The sequence below is a fragment of the Oncorhynchus tshawytscha genome, linkage group LG28 (genome assembly GCF_018296145.1).
Source record: "Oncorhynchus tshawytscha isolate Ot180627B linkage group LG28, Otsh_v2.0, whole genome shotgun sequence".
NCBI classification, from domain to species: domain Eukaryota; kingdom Metazoa; phylum Chordata; class Actinopteri; order Salmoniformes; family Salmonidae; genus Oncorhynchus; species Oncorhynchus tshawytscha.
Window position 1 is genome coordinate 28332493 of NC_056456.1, and position 17773 is coordinate 28350265.

The window sequence follows — 17773 nt, forward strand, 5'->3', positions numbered from 1 at the left end:
AGGGGTTGAGTGGAGTTGAAGGATGGGACTGGATGGTGTTCAGAGATAGATGGGAGGGGTTGAGTGGAGTTGAAGGATGGGACTGGATGGTGTTCAGAGATAGATGGGAGGGGTTGAGTGGAGTTGAAGGATGGGACTGGATGGTGTTCAGAGATAGATGGGAGGGGTTGAGTGGAGTTGAAGGATGGGACTGGATGGTGTTCAGAGATAGATGGAAGGGGTTGAGTGGAGTTGAAGGATGGGACTGGATGGTGTTCAGAGATAGATGGGAGGGGTTGCGTGGAGTTGAAGGATGGGACTGGATGGTGTTCAGAGATAGATGGGAGGGGTTGAGTGGAGTTGAAGGATGGGACTGGATGGTGTTCAGAGATAGATGGGAGGGGTTGAGTGGAGTTGAAGGATGGGACTGGATGGTGTTCAGAGATAGATGGGAGGGGTTGAGTGGAGTTGAAGGATGGGACTGGATGGTGTTCAGAGATAGATGGGAGGGGTTGAGTGGAGTTGAAGGATGGGACTGGATGGTGTTCAGAGATAGATGGAAGGGGTTGTGTGGAGTTGAAGGATGGGACTGGATGGTGTTCAGAGATAGATGGGAGGGGTTGCGTGGAGTTGAAGGATGGGACTGGATGGTGTTCAGAGATAGATGGGAGGGGTTGAGTGGAGTTGAAGGATGGGACTGGATGGTGTTCAGAGATAGATGGGAGGGGTTGAGTGGAGTTGAAGGATGGGACTGGATGGTGTTCAGAGATAGATGGGAGGGGTTGAGTGGAGTTGAAGGATGGGACTGGATGGTGTTCAGAGATAGATGGAAGGGGTTGTGTGGAGTTGAAGGATGGGACTGGATGGTGTTCAGAGATAGATGGGAGGGGTTGCGTGGAGTTGAAGGATGGGACTGGATGGTGTTCAGAGATAGATGGGAGGGGTTGAGTGGAGTTGAAGGATGGGACTGGATGGTGTTCAGAGATAGATGGGAGGGGTTGAGTGGAGTTGAAGGATGGGACTGGATGGTGTTCAGAGATAGATGGGAGGGGTTGAGTGGAGCTGAAGGATGGGACTGGATGCTGTTCAGAGATAGATGGGAGGGGTTGAGTGGAGCTGAAGTATGGGACTGGATGGTGTTCAGAGATAGATGGGAGGGGTTGAGTGGAGTTGAAAGATGGGACTGGATGCTGTTCAGAGATGGATGGGAGGGGTTGAGTGGAGCTGAAGGATGGGACTGGATGGTGTTCAGAGATAGATGGGAGGGGTTGAGTGGAGTTGAAGGATGGGACTGGATGCTGTTCAGAGATAGATGGGAGGGGTTGAGTGGAGCTGAAGGATGGGACTGGATGGTGTTCAGAGATAGATGGGAGGGGTTGAGTGGAGTTGAAGGATGGGACTGGATGGTGTTCAGAGATAGATGGAAGGGGTTGAGTGGAGCTGAAGTATGGGACTGGATGCTGTTCAGAGATAGATGGGAGGGGTTGAGTGGAGCTGAAGGATGGGACTGGATGGTGTTCAGAGATAGATGGGAGGGGTTGAGTGGAGCTGAAGTATGGGACTGGATGGTGTTCAGAGATAGATGGGAGGGGTTGAGTGGAGCTGAAGGATGGGACTGGATGGTGTTCAGAGATGGATGGGAGGGGTTGAGTGGAGCTGAAGGATGGGACTGGATGCTGTTCAGAGATAGATGGGAAGGGTTGAGTGGAGCTGAAGGATGGGACTGGATGGTGTTCAGAGATGGATGGGAGGGGTGAGTGGAGCTGAATGATGGGACTGGATGGTGTTCAGAGATAGATGGGAGGGGTTGAGTGGAGCTGAAGGATGGTACTGGATGGTGTTCAGAGATAGATGGGAGGGGTTGAGTGGAGCTGAAGGATGGGACTGGATGGTGTTCAGAGATAGATGGAAGGGGTTGAGTGGAGTTGAAGGATGGGACTGGATGGTGTTCAGAGATAGATGGGAGGGGTTGCGTGGAGTTGAAGGATGGGACTGGATGGTGTTCAGAGATAGATGGGAGGGGTTGAGTGGAGTTGAAGGATGGGACTGGATGGTGTTCAGAGATAGATGGGAGGGGTTGAGTGGAGTTGAAGGATGGGACTGGATGGTGTTCAGAGATAGATGGGAGGGGTTGAGTGGAGTTGAAGGATGGGACTGGATGGTGTTCAGAGATAGATGGGAGGGGTTGGGAGTTGAAGGATGGGACTGGATGGTGTTCAGAGATAGATGGAAGGGGTTGTGTGGAGTTGAAGGATGGGACTGGATGGTGTTCAGAGATAGATGGGAGGGGTTGGGAGTTGAAGGATGGGACTGGATGGTGTTCAGAGATAGATGGGAGGGGTTGAGTGGAGTTGAAGGATGGGACTGGATGGTGTTCAGAGATAGATGGGAGGGGTTGAGTGGAGTTGAAGGATGGGACTGGATGGTGTTCAGAGATAGATGGGAGGGGTTGAGTGGAGTTGAAGGATGGGACTGGATGGTGTTCAGAGATAGATGGAAGGGGTTGTGTGGAGTTGAAGGATGGGACTGGATGGTGTTCAGAGATAGATGGGAGGGGTTGCGTGGAGTTGAAGGATGGGACTGGATGGTGTTCAGAGATAGATGGGAGGGGTTGAGTGGAGTTGAAGGATGGGACTGGATGGTGTTCAGAGATAGATGGGAGGGGTTGAGTGGAGTTGAAGGATGGGACTGGATGGTGTTCAGAGATAGATGGAGGGGTTGAGTGGAGCTGAAGGATGGGACTGGATGCTGTTCAGAGATAGATGGGAGGGGTTGAGTGGAGCTGAAGTATGGGACTGGATGGTGTTCAGAGATAGATGGGAGGGGTTGAGTGGAGTTGAAAGATGGGACTGGATGCTGTTCAGAGATGGATGGGAGGGGTTGAGTGGAGCTGAAGGATGGGACTGGATGGTGTTCAGAGATAGATGGGAGGGGTTGAGTGGAGTTGAAGGATGGGACTGGATGCTGTTCAGAGATAGATGGGAGGGGTTGAGTGGAGCTGAAGGATGGGACTGGATGGTGTTCAGAGATAGATGGGAGGGGTTGAGTGGAGTTGAAGGATGGGACTGGATGGTGTTCAGAGATAGATGGAAGGGGTTGAGTGGAGCTGAAGTATGGGACTGGATGCTGTTCAGAGATAGATGGGAGGGGTTGAGTGGAGCTGAAGGATGGGACTGGATGGTGTTCAGAGATAGATGGGAGGGGTTGAGTGGAGCTGAAGTATGGGACTGGATGGTGTTCAGAGATAGATGGGAGGGGTTGAGTGGAGCTGAAGGATGGGACTGGATGGTGTTCAGAGATGGATGGGAGGGGTTGAGTGGAGCTGAAGGATGGGACTGGATGCTGTTCAGAGATAGATGGGAAGGGTTGAGTGGAGCTGAAGGATGGGACTGGATGGTGTTCAGAGATGGATGGGAGGGGGTGAGTGGAGCTGAATGATGGGACTGGATGGTGTTCAGAGATAGATGGGAGGGGTTGAGTGGAGCTGAAGGATGGTACTGGATGGTGTTCAGAGATAGATGGGAGGGGTTGAGTGGAGCTGAAGGATGGGACTGGATGGTGTTCAGAGATAGATGGGAGAGGTTGAGTGGAGCTGAAGGATGGGACTGGATGGTGTTCAGAGATAGATGGGAGGGGTTGAGTGGAGCTGAAGTATGGGACTGGATGGTGTTCAGAGATAGATGGGAGGGGTTGAGTGGAGCTGAAGGATGGGACTGGATGGTGTTCAGAGATGGATGGGAGGGGTTGAGTGGAGCTGAAGGATGGGACTGGATGCTGTTCAGAGATAGATGGGAAGGGTTGAGTGGAGCTGAAGGATGGGACTGGATGGTGTTCAGAGATGGATGGGAGGGGGTGAGTGGAGCTGAATGATGGGACTGGATGGTGTTCAGAGATAGATGGGAGGGGTTGAGTGGAGCTGAAGGATTGGACTGGATGGTGTTCAGAGATAGATGGGAGGGGTTGAGTGGAGCAGAAGGATGGTACTGGATGGTGTTCAGAGATAGATGGGAGGGGTTGAGTGGAGCTGAAGGATGGGACTGGATGGTGTTCAGAGATAGATGGGAGAGGTTGAGTGGAGCTGAAGGATGGGACTAAAAACAAACAAAAGACAACTATTGTAAAATATACTGTGTCCATAAAATGTATATAGTATGCATAAGCTGGATGTAGAAACCTAAGTATTGTTGTCCATTAGTTTACTCCAATTAGGGGAGGGATGGTATGATTACGGGAAAATAATAAAGGAAAAGAGATTTTATATACAGTATCAGTCAAACGTTTGGACACACCTACTCATTCAAGAGTGTTTCTTTATTTTTACTATTTTCTACATTGTAGAATAATAGTGAAGATATCAAAACTATGAAATAACACATATGGAATCATGTAGTAACCAAAAAAGTGTTAAACGAATCCAAATATATTTTAGAGTTGAGATTCTTCAAAGTAGCCACTCTTTGCCTTGAGTAAAGCACTTAAACAGCTGCAGCCTGAATAATTTGTCTTTAGTTTGTAGATTTCTTAGCCATTTCGACGTGGGAACTCCCGTCCCTGCGTTTTTTACTCTTTGTAAATTTTGTCATGAGTCCTTTTATTAACTCTGTGGAAAGGGGCGTTCTATGACCTTTGGGTATAGTGTCTGTGCTCACAGGGGCGTGGCCACTGACCGATCATAAGTTACTATGAAAAACAACTCTCATTTAGAAGACTAAGATTACATTGTTATCTTTCCAAAAGTATTCTTATGCTTAATCATTTATTTTATACAACATTCAGATGCAAACCCCATTATTGAGAATTGTATACAAACAAAGAAACAGTAATGTGTTTCTCCTGTTCTCCATGAGGTCACCAAATGAAACAAACTCGACATGACTGTTCCTTAAGTGTCCACGGACCACTCCAACTGCTTGTAATACAGAAATACTGTTCAATTATTCAACCTTTTGATGTGAAGTGTCTCTCTGTGTTCCACAGTCACCTTCTAATCTCGATACTACAGAGCCCAGAAGCAGAGTATTTTACAACCGCCATAAAGCGGCCCCCTCCACCTCTGCGGGAGAGAGAGGGCGCTGTAGAGCAGAACCACTGTATCCTGATCCTTCAGATCTTCACAGGAGAGTTATGACAAAACTTTCAAAGTTCTTGAAATTTTCCAGATTGACTGACCTTCATGTCTTAAAGTAATGATGGACTGTCATTTCTTTTTGCTCATTTGAGCTGTTCTTGCCACAATATGGACTTGGTCTTTTACCAAATAGGGCTATCTTCTGTATACCAATCCTACCTTGTCACAACTTTTAACAAGGTACACCTGTTATTTGAAATGCATTCCAGGTGACTACCGCATGAAGCTGGTTGAGAGAATACCAAGAGTGTGCAAAGCTGTCATCAAGGCAAAGGGTGGCTACTTTGAAGGACCTCAAATGTTAAATATATTTTGATTTGTTTAAACACTTTTTTGGTTATTACATGATTACAAATGTTTTATTTCATAGTATTGATATCTTCACTATTATTCTACAATGTAGAAAATAGTTTTAAAAAATGTAAAAAATATATAGGTGATTAGAAATGATGCAGACAATTACATTGATGGAAGCCACAATCTATCTGCATTATTAAAGCTAATTAACCCGCAAAAAAAATTTTCATTCAAAATTACAAAAAAATATCTAAAATAAAAAGCTGATGGATGGACCTGGAGAAATGTCACCATCTCAGATTAATAGACAGAGCAATGGATGTAAGGACTGGCCATCCTTGATATCAACATGATAGCTTTAACCATATTTTGAGGCAATACAGTGTTTGTTTACATTTACATCGTTTACAAACATTGGAGTAAAGAAGCGTATATTTTGGGTTCTGATGGAGTACGACAGTTGAACTAATCTCAAGAGGCAAGTTAAGTTATATTCTTCAAGAATCAATGGGTACATAACATTAATTTAGAAGTCCAAAAATGAATGTAGCAACTGCTGATTTCCCATTTAAGTTATATTCTTCAAGAATCTGTGGGTATACTATATTATATAATTCATTTATAAGTCCAAAAATTGATGTAGCAACTAAGGATTCTAGCTTTAAGGGCTTAGCACTAACCCCCCTCACACACACACACGTGCACACACACGTGCACACGCATGCTCATGCACAAATGCACAAGCACACGCACACACAAACACAGTTAGTCTACACCTGCTGTCTACAAAGCATGTGACAAATAACATTTGATTTTATTTGACACACACACACACACTTCCAATCCCTTTGCTAACCATTAACTTGTGCACTGGGCCATATCTAAGTGGTATTTACAGTTATCACACGGCCCACTGTTACACGCTCCCTGCTCAAAATGTGATTCACCCCAACAATAACAGAGACACAGCACCAGTATCCTGAAATAATCTACCATCCTCCTAGGGCAGACACACTACATGACCAAAAGTATGTGGACACCTGCTCGTCAAACATCTCATTCCAAAATCATAGGCATTAATATGGAGTTGGTCCCCCTTTGCTGCTATAACATCCTTCACTCTTTTGGGAAGGCTTTCCACTAGATGTTGAAACATTCTTGCTCAGCCACAAAAGCATTAGTGAGGTTGGGCACTGATTTTGGGCGATTAGGCCTGGGTCGCAGTTGGCATTCCAATTCATCCCAAAGATGTTAGATGGGGTTGTGGTCAGGGCTCTGTGCAGGCCAGTCAAGTTCTTCCACACCGATCTTGATAAACCATTTCTGTATGGACCTCGCTTTGTGCACGAGGGCATTGTCATGCTGAAACAGGAAAGGGCCTTCCCCAAACTGTTGCCACAAAGTTTGTCTAGAATGCCATTGTATACTGTAGAGTAAAGTTTTCCCTTCACTAGAACTAAGGGGCTCGAACCATGAGAAACAGCCCCAGACCATTACTCCTCCTCCTCCAAACTATACAGTTGGCACTATGCATTGGGGCAGGTAGCTTTCACCTGGCATCAACAAAACCCAGATTCGTCCATCGGAATGCCAGATGGTGAAGCGTGATTCATCACTCCAGAGAACGCATTTCCACTCCTCCAGAGTCCAATGGCGGCGAGCTTTACACCACTCCAGCCGCTTGGAATTGCGCATGGTGATCTTAGGCTCATGAAGCTCCCGAAGAACAGTTCTTCTGCTGACGTTGCTTCCAGAGGCAGTTTGTAACTCAGTAGTGAGTGTTGCAACCGAGGACAGATGAGTTTTACACGCTACACGCTTCAGGACTTGCCGGTCCCGTTCTGTGAGCTTGTGTGGCAGTGGTGGAAAAAGTACCCAACTGTCATCATTGAGTAAAAGTAAAGATACCTTAATAGAAAATGACTCAAGTAAAAGTCACCCAGTAAAATTATACTTGTAGTACGAGTAAAATTCTAAAAAGTATTTTGTTTCAAATATACTTAAAATCCTGGATCCGGGATCGTAATCATAGCCTCAAACGAATTAGCAGTTACCCCTAGTAACTTTTCCTATTCATGAAAATCGCAAATGAAATGAAATAAATATATTCAAACACAAGCTTAGCCTTTTGTTAACAACACTGTTATCTCAGATTTTCAAAATATGCGTTACAGCCAACGCTAGACAAGCATTTGTGTAAGTTTATCATGGCATAATGCTATGCTAGGCTCTGCTGGCAGCAGGCAACATTTTCACGAAAATAAGAAAAGCAACCAAATTAAATCATTTACCTTTGAAGAACTTCTGATGCTTTCACTCAGGAGACTGCCAGTTAGATAGCAAATGTTCCTTTTTTTCCAAAAATATTATTTTTGTAGGCGAAATAGCTCCCGTTTGTTCATCATGCTTGGCTGAGAAATCGGCCGGAAAATGCTACCATTACAACGCCAAACTTTTTTCAAAATTAGCTCCATAATATCGACAGAAACACGGCAAACGTTGTTTAGGATCCATCCTCAAGGTGTTTTTAACATATATATTCAATAATATATCCGTCGAGGCAATTGGTTTCTCATAAGAAGCGATTGGAAAAATGGCTACCTCAGTATTTTACGCAAGATTTTCTGCGGGAGACACCATGTGACCACTTGCTATATATGGTCCCTTACGGCTATTCTTCAATGGAAACGCGTAAAAAGACGTCACAATGCTGTAGAAACCTTGGGGAATACGTGGAAAATGTAAGCTCATTCTTAGCTCATTCACAGACATATAAGGAATCATTGGCATGAGGCGGTTTCAAAAAATGCGTCACTTCCTGGTTGGATTTTTATCTGGGTTTCGCCTGTAACATCAGTTCTGTGGCACTCACAGACAATATCTTTGCAGTTTTGGAAACGTCAGAGTGTTTTCTATCCAAAGCTGTCAATTATATGCATAGTCGAGCATCTTTTCATGACAAAATATCTTGTTTAAAATGGGAACGTTTTTCATCCAAAATGTTTAATAGCGCCACCTAATGCTTAACTGGTTTTAAGTATCAAACGTAAAAGTATAAATACTTTCAAATTCCTTATATTGGATGAGATCATTTACAAACAAACGTGTGTTTAGTGAGTCCGTCAGATCAGAGGCAGTAGGGATGACCAGGGACTTTCGGTTGATAAGTGCGTGAATTTGACTATTTTCCTGTCCTGCTAAGCATTCAAAATGTAACAAGTACTTTTGGGTGTCAAGGAAAATGTACAGAGTAATATGTAAAATATTTTCTTAAGAAATAAAAGTTTAAAAAGTAGTCAAAAATATAAATAATAAAGTACAGATACCCTAAAAAACTACTTAAGTAGTAATTTAAAGTATTTGTACTTAAGTACTTTACACCACTGCCTACCACTTCGTGGCTGAGTCGATGTTGCTGCTAGACATTTCCACTTCACAATAACAGCACTTACAGTTGACCGGGGCAGCTCTAGCAGGGCAGAAATTTGAGAAACTGACTTGTTGGAATGGTGGCGTTGTATGACGGTGCCACGTTGAAAGTCACTGAGCTCTTCAGTAAGGCCATTCTACTGCCAATATTTGTCTATGGAGATTGCATGGTTGTGTGCTCAATTTTATACACCTGTCAGCAACAAGTATGACTGAAACAGCCAAATCCACTAATCTGAAGGGGTGTCCACATACTTCTGGAGATGTATTATAGTTAACACTCCCACTAGAATACATGGAGAAACAGCCCTGCAACAAATGTACACATGAAAGCTAAATGCACCTCTTTTTAGTGATAAATGTTCATTTATAGGCTTTTTGAAGCTGGAATCCCTAATGGTGAATCTGCCATGTCCGTTTGGGATATTAAAACAACCTCAAGAAACCGGAAATAATGAACACTGTTTTTTCCCCCTCGGACATCATTGCACACGCGATAAAACAGCAGAATGTTTTTACCCCCTGCTCACCTCCGTTTGGACGCTCCTCAACTCTGTTTCGTATAACAATAACAAAGGGACTGGGGAGAACAGTGGCGCTGGTTCCCCTAATGTGGATTCCATCTTTAAGCAGCTGTGTACTCTACTTGACCTGGGTTCAGGTACTATTTGATCGTTTACAGTTTTGGGACTATTCTATTGGCTCATTAAGCCAGGCAAGCTCTCAAACAGGCACAGCTTGGCTGTAGCTAGGTAGAACTGTAAGTTGAACTGGAAATAAAATAAAATCTCTCTAACAACAAAACAACTGTGCAGTTAGTGGCTTTATTTGATTAGGCTGCAACGAGGTTTAAATGCACTGTTTACATGTCATAATAGTCCCTGATTATGGTGGCGACTGATAGTGGGCGCTAATTTAGTCATCTTAAATGTGTCTAATTAGGATTTCAAGCTAAAAGCACAGGGAAGAGTAATTAACCCACCTGGTTGGTTGGCACAAAGTCCAGGCCAGCCTCTGGCATGCCCAGGAACATGGCCTCACTGTCGTACTGCAAACACAACAAGAACACAACAGGAGCACAGTTAGAATGGTGGTCACTTTACTTAAGAAAATGAGACAGAGATAGAGGGGGAAGACAGAGAGGGGAGAGAGAGGCAGACAGAGATAGGGGGGGAAGACAGAGAGGGGAGAGAGAGGCAGACAGAGAGAGAGGGGGAAGACAGAGAGGAGAGAGAGGGAGACAGAGATAGAGGGGGAAGACAGAGAGGAGAGAGAGAGGCAGACAGAGATAGAGGGGGAAGACAGAGAGGGGAGAGAGAGGCAGACAGAGATAGAGGGGGAGACAGAGGGGAGAGAGGGAGACAGAGATAGAGGGGGAAGACAGAGAGGGGAGAGAGAGGCAGACAGAGAGAGAGGGGGAAGACAGAGAGGAGAGAGAGGGAGACAGAGATAGAGGGGGAAGACAGAGAGGAGAGAGAGGCAGACAGAGATAGAGGGGGAAGACAGAGAGGAGAGAGAGGCAGACAGAGATAGAGGGGGAAGACAGAGAGGGGAGAGAGAGGGAGACAGAGATAGAGGGGGAAGACAGAGGAGAGAGAGAGAGAGAGAGAGAGAGAGAGAGAGAGAGAGAGAGAGGGGGAAGACAGAGAGGAGAGAGAGGCAGACAGAGATAGAGGGGGAAGACAGAGAAGGGAGAGAGAGGGAGACAGAGATAGAGGGGGAAGACAGAGAGGAGAGAGAGAGAGAGAGAGAGAGAGAGAGAGAGAGAGGGGGAAGACAGAGAGGGGAGAGGGGAGAGAGAGGGAGACAGAGATAGAGGGGGAAGACAGAGAGGGGAGAGAGAGGGAGACAGAGATAGAGGGGGAAGACAGAAGAGAGAGAGAGGGAGACAGAGATAGAGGGGGAAGACAGAGAGGGGAGAGAGAGGCAGACAGACATAGAGGGGGAAGACAGAGAGGAGAGAGGGAGACAGAGATAGAGGGGGAAGACAGAGAGGAGAGAGAGAGGCAGACAGACATAGAGGGGGAAGACAGAGAGGAGAGAGAGGGAGACAGAGATAGAGGGGAAGACAGAGAGAGAGAGAGAGGCAGACAGAGAGGAGAGAGAGAGGCAGACAGAAATAGAGGGGGAAGACAGAGAGGGAGAGAGAGGGAGACAGAGATAGAGGGGGAAGACAGAGAGAGAGAGAGAGAGAGAGAGAGAGAGAGAGAGAGATAGAGAGGGGGAAGACAGAGAGGGGATAGAGAGGGAGACAGAGATAGAGGGGGAAGACAGAGAGGAGAGAGAGAGGGAGACAGAGATAGAGGGGGAAGACAGAGAGGAGAGAGAGAGAGACAGAGGGGGAAGACAGAGAGGGGAGAGGGGAGAGAGAGGGAGACAGAGATAGAGGGGGAAGACAGAGAGGAGAGAGAGAGGGAGACAGAGATAGAGGGAGAAGACAGCGAGGAGAGAGAGAGGGAGACAGAGATAGAGGGAGAAGACAGCGAGGAGAGAGAGAGGGAGACCGAGATAGAGGGGGAAGACAGAGAGGGAGAGAGAGAGAGGGAGACAGAGATAGAGGGGGAAGACAGAGAGGGAGAGAGAGAGGGAGACAGAGATAGAGGGAGAAGACAGAGAGGGGAGAGAGAGAGAGAGAGACTGTTAGAGGGGGAAGACAGAGAGGAGAGAGAGTGGGAGACAGAGATAGAGGGGGAAGACAGAGATATAGGGGGAAGACAGAGAGGGGAGAGGGGAGAGAAAGGGAGCAGAGATAGAGGGGGAAGACAGAGAGGGGAGAGAGAGGGAGAGGGAGATAGAGATAGAGATATATAGAGGTGAGTGCAATGTTTACTGTTCATTTCTAATAGTTTTTGTTGATGTTGTTAAATGAGTTTCTTCTCAGTTTTGTTTATTTCACTTATTTAGGCGATGTAAACATACATTGCCAATACAGCTCCTTTGAATTGAATTGAGAGAAAAGAAAGAAGAACATTAGAAAAGAGAGAGGGAGAGAGAGACTATTATATTAGTCAACTGATGTTTTCCTTTTGTTGTTGTCTTTGTTCAGGGTTCTTGTCTTTCCCTTTTCGGACAACTTCCCTTTGAAGGCCTTGTTCTCATCCTTATCGACTCGAGATGTCAGCAATTTAAAGCAATTAGCACACTAGTAATTACAAGCCACAAAGGAAAGGCTTGAACACAATCCTTTCATGTGCAATCTGTTATAAAACAGAAAAGCCCCTCTGTCTGTCTGTCTGTCTGTCTGTCTGTCTGTCTGTGTCTGTCTGTCTGTCTGTCTGTCTGTCTGTCTCTGTCTGTCTGTCTGTCTGTCTGTCTGTCTGTCTGTCTGTCTGTCTGTCTGTCTGTCTGTCTGTCTGTCTGTCTGTCTGTCTGTCTGTCTGTCTGTCTGTCTGTCTGTCTGTCTCTGTCTGTCTGTCTGTCTGTCTCTGTCTGTCTGTCTGTCTGTCTGTCTGTCTGTCTGTCTGTCTGTCTGTCTGTCTGTCTGTCTGTCTGTCTGTCTGTCTGTCTGTCTGTCTGTCTGTCTGTCTGTCTGTCTGTCTGTCTGTCTGTCTGTCTGTCTGTCTGTCTGTCTGTCTGTGTCTGTCTGTCTGTCTGTCTGTCTGTCTGTCTGTCTGTCTGTCTGTCTGTCTGTCTGTCTGTCTGTCTGTCTGTCTGTCTGTCTGTCTGTCTGTCTGTCTGTCTCTGTCTGTCTGTCTGTCTGTCTGTCTGTCTGTCTGTCTGTCTGTCTGTCTGTCTGTCTGTCTGTCTGTCTGTCTGTCTGTCTGTCTGTCTGTCTGTCTGTCTGTCTGTCTGTCTGTCTGTCTGTCTGTCTGTCTGTCTGTCTGTCTGTCTGTCTGTCTGTCTGTCTGTCTGTCTGTCTGTCTGTCTGTCTCTGTCTGTCTGTCTGTCTGTCTGTCTGTCTGTCTGTCTGTCTGTCTGTCTGTCTGTCTGTCTGTCTGTCTGTCTGTCTGTCTGTCTGTCTGTCTGTCTGTCTGTCTGTCTGTCTGTCTGTCTGTCTGTCTGTCTGTCTGTCTGTCTGTCTGTCTGTCTGTCTGTCTGTCTGTCTGTCTGTCTGTCTGTCTGTCTGTCTGTCTGTCTGTCTGTCTGTCTGTCTGTCTGTCTGTCTGTCTCTGTCTGTCTGTCTGTCTGTCTGTCTGTCTGTCTGTCTGTCTGTCTGTCTGTCTGTCTGTCTGTCTGTCTGTCTGTCTGTCTGTCTGTCTGTCTGTCTGTCTGTCTGTCTGTCTGTCTGTCTGTCTGTCTGTCTGTCTGTCTGTCTGTCTGTCTGTCTGTCTGTCTGTCTGTCTGTCTGTCTGTCTGTCTGTCTGTCTGTCTGTCTGTCTGTCTGTCTGTCTGTCTGTCTGTCTGTCTCTGTCTGTCTGTCTGTCTGTCTCTGTCTGTCTGTCTGCCTACCTGCCTGTCTATCTGCCTGTCTGCCTGTCTGCCTGTCTGTCTGTCTGTCTGTCTGTCTGTCTGTCTGTCTGTCTGTCTGTCTGTCTGTCTGTCTGTCTGTCTGTCTCTGTCTGTCTGTCTGTCTGTCTGTCTGTCTGTCTGTCTGTCTGTCTGTCTGTCTGTCTGTCTGCCCATGCTGCACCCCCACTTACACTTTACTGCTTTGAGTTAGGCCTATAGTGATTCACCTCACACACACACGCACACACACACTTTGGAAGCAACGGAAATGGAGATTTACTAGTATAGCTAAAATGCACATTCAATCTTAACATGAAAATGGACTGTATGTGAAGGATGCTATATAGCCGGTCAATATACATTCCATAGAGTGAGGCATCTGACATTAATAGATACACATACACTACACAGACACTACACAGACACTACACAGACACTACACATACACTACACAGACACTACACAGATACTACACATACACTACACAGACACTACACATACACTACACATGCACTACACAGACACTACACAGACACTACACATACACTACACAGACACTACACAGACACTACACACACACTACACATACACTACACATACACTACACAGACACTACACATACACAGACACTACACACACACTACACACACTACACAGACACTACACATACACTACACAGACACTACACATACACTACACAGACACTACACATACACTACACAGACACTACACAGACACTACACATACACTACACAGACACTACACATACACTACACAGACACTACACACACACTACACATACACTACACAGACACTACACATACACTACACAGACACTACACATACACTACACAGATACTACACATACACTACACAGACACTACACATACACTACACATGCACTACACAGACACTACACAGACACTACACATACACTACACAGACACTACACAGACACTACACAGACACTACACAGACACTACACATACACTACACAGACACTACACATACACTACACAGACACTACACATACACTACACATACACTACACAGACACTACACATACACTACACAGACTACACACAGACTACACATACACTACACAGACACTACACATACACTACACATACACTACACAGCCACTACACATACACTACAGACACTACACAGACACTACACAGCCACTACACATACACTACACAGACACTACACAGACACTACACATACACTACACAGACACTACACAGACACTACACAGACACCACACAGACTACACATACACTACACAGACACTACACATACACTACACAGACACTACACAGACACTACACATACACTACACAGACTACACAGACACTACACAGCCACTACACATACACTACACAGACACTACACAGACACCACACAGCCACTACACAGACACTACACAGACACTACACAGACACCACACAGACACTACACAGACACTACACATACACTACACAGACTACACACAGACTACACATACACTACACAGACACTACACATACACTACACAGACACTACACAGACTACACAGACACTACACATACACTACACATACACTACACATACACTACACAGACACTACACATACACTACACAGACACTACACATACACTACACAGACACTACACAGACACTACACAGACACTACACATACACATACACTACACATACACTACACAGACACTACACAGACACTACACAGACACTACACAGACACTACACAGACACTACACATACACTACACAGACTACACACAGACACTACACATACACTACACAGACACTACACAGACACCACACATACACTACACAGACTACACACAGACACTACACATACACTACACAGACACTACACAGACACTACACAGACACTACACAGACACTACACATACACTACACAGACTACACACAGACTACACACACACTACACATACACTACACAGACTACACACAGACTACACTTAGCCCTTATATCAGGTTGTAAGGGGACATTAGAATAAGACCAAGTGAACTGTGATAAAACACTTGAGTACAATTGATTCAAAGTACAATACATTCAAAGTCAACATTTCTTGTGATTCAGTGCATATGTCCCGTATGATTTCATTCAGCCAATTGTTCTAGAATAAACACTGAGCCCCATGGTTTTGGCAGTGTTCCAGTTTAAATGTACGTAATGCATTGCCATTTCCCCCTCTACCCTCTTAACATCTGTGATCTCTTAGTTCAGGGTGGCTTGCTCCACTTCTAACACATTATAAGTCTCAAAACAAATAAGCTACTTTTCTTTTGATGCCAGTATGTATTAGTGAAATGGGTCTGTAGTAGGGAACTGTTTTGAATCCCCAGCCCAACTTGTGGAATGTTCAAAGAATTCTCTCCCTTTCTTTAAAGTGTGTTTTAGATGAGTCAATGGTAAAGGAGTTGTCCAAAAGCAGCTGTATGGCACCAGTCTTGCTATAACCTCACTCACTCAGGGTGAGAGTGGAACTAAACTGAGCCTGACCACAAATGGCTTCCAACAGACTGACATTTCCATAGGGTAATGTAACAAATATCATCATAAGGGATTTGTTCATATCTGCATTGGATACAAGATACAAGGTTGTGATTGGTGCTACGGCAGTTTTAGTATGAGCTGATTGGACAAAGAGCTCTGTCTCAACCTCAGCAGTAGCATCGTGTTCTAACCATCCCATGCACCTGTCCTGTCCTACAAGGGACATGCCAGGTGAAAAAGCTAAGCCCATCCACACAGGTAGACACTGGACAAACGACTGCTCACAATTCGCCAGCTGTCACACCAATGCAAATGAGCGATCGGATGACTAAATCAACAAAAAGCCAAAACAGGGTGTCATGGCTGACCTCTTGTAAGACGATCCCCCCCCCCCTCTCTCTCTCTACACACAGAGTTTGGAATGGAGCATCTGCCTTGCAGTCCAAGGAAAGGGGAGGCTGTAGGGTTGTAAACACAGACACTCATTCCTCCAAATGAACCGACACCTCTGCATTATTAATGATTACATGGAACAGCTGCATGTGTCCGTGGAACATGGAACAGCTGCATGTGTCCGTGGAACATGGAACAGCTGCATGTGTCCGTGGAACATGGAACAGCTGCATGTGTCCGTGGAACATGGAACAGCTGCATGTGTCCGTGGAACATGGAACAGCTGCATGTGTCCGTGGAACATGGAACAGCTGCATGTGTCCGTGGAACATGGAACAGCTGCATGTGTCCGTGGAACATGGAACAGCTGCATGTGTCCGTGGAACATGGAACAGCTGCATGTGTCCGTGGAACATGGAACAGACTCGCAACAGCAGCACTGGACAAACAATCTATACAAGTTCTATGAGACCTGACTCTCTTGTACAGTGTAACATGTGGTCTCAACAGTGTTTCTCTCTCTCTCTCTCTCAATTCAATTCAAAGGGCTTTATTGGCATGGGAAACATATGTTGACATTGCCAAAGTAAGTTAAATAAATAATAGACAAAAGTGAAATAAACAATAAAAAATGAACAGTAAACATTACACTCATAAAAGTTCCAAAGAAATAGACATTTCAAATGTCATATGTATATATACAGTGTTATAACAATGTGCAAATAGTTAAAGTATGAAAGCGAAAATAAATAAGCATAAATATGGGTTTAATTTACAATGGTGTTTGTTCTTCACTGGTTGACCTTTTCTTGTGGCAACAGGTCACAAATCTTGCTGCTGCGATTGCACACTGTGGTATTTCACCCAGTAGATATGGGAGTTTATCAAAATTGGGTTTGTTTTCAAATTCTTTGTGGGTCTGTGTAATTTGAGGGAAATATGTGTCTCTAATATGGTAATACATTTGGCGGGAGGTTAGGAAGTGCAGCTCAGTTTCCACCTCATTTTGTGGGCAGTGTGAACATAGCCTGCCTTCTCTTGAGAGCCAGGTCTGTACATAGTCAAAGCTTAATATTGGGTCAGTCACAGTGGCAGAAGTACTCTCTGTTTTTTGTTAATTCTTTCCAATGTGTCAAGTAATTCTTTTTTTGTTTTCTCATGATTTGGTTGGTCTAATTGTGTTGCTGTTCTGGGCCTCTGTGGGGTCTGTTTGTTTTTGTGAGCAGAGCCCCAGGACCAGCTTGCTTAGGGGACTCTTCTCCAGGTTCATCTCTCTGTTGGTGATGGCTTTGATATGGAAAGTTTGGGAATCTCTTCTTTTTAGGTGGTTGTAGAATTTAACAGCTCTTTTTGGATTTTGATAATTAGCGGGTATTGGCCTAATTCTGCTCTGCATGCATTATTTGGTGTTTTACGCTGTACACAGAGGATATTTTTGCAGAATTCTGCATGCAGAGTCTCAATTCGGTGTTTGTCCCATTTAGTATTTTTTGGGTTGGTGAGCAGACCCCAGCCCTCACAAACATAAAGGACAATGGGTTCTATAACTGATTCAAGTATTTTAGCCAGATCCTAATTGGTATGCCAAATTGTATGTTCCCTTTGATGGGGTAAAAGGCCCTTCTTGGCTTG

The 17773-nt window shown here is 45.2% G+C and overlaps 1 protein-coding gene across 2 annotated transcripts in view; it reads right to left on the minus strand.

Annotated features, from left to right (window-relative positions):
- LOC112226369 (thymocyte selection-associated high mobility group box protein TOX-like) overlaps positions 1 to 17773 on the minus strand; it is a 101098-nt gene that overhangs the window by 46806 nt on the left and 36519 nt on the right. For both annotated transcript variants that reach the window (XM_042307950.1, XM_042307949.1), the window contains exon 2: positions 9816 to 9881. In XM_042307950.1, the coding sequence (XP_042163884.1) occupies positions 9816 to 9881 (66 nt within the window). The remainder of the gene's footprint in view (positions 1 to 9815; positions 9882 to 17773) is intronic.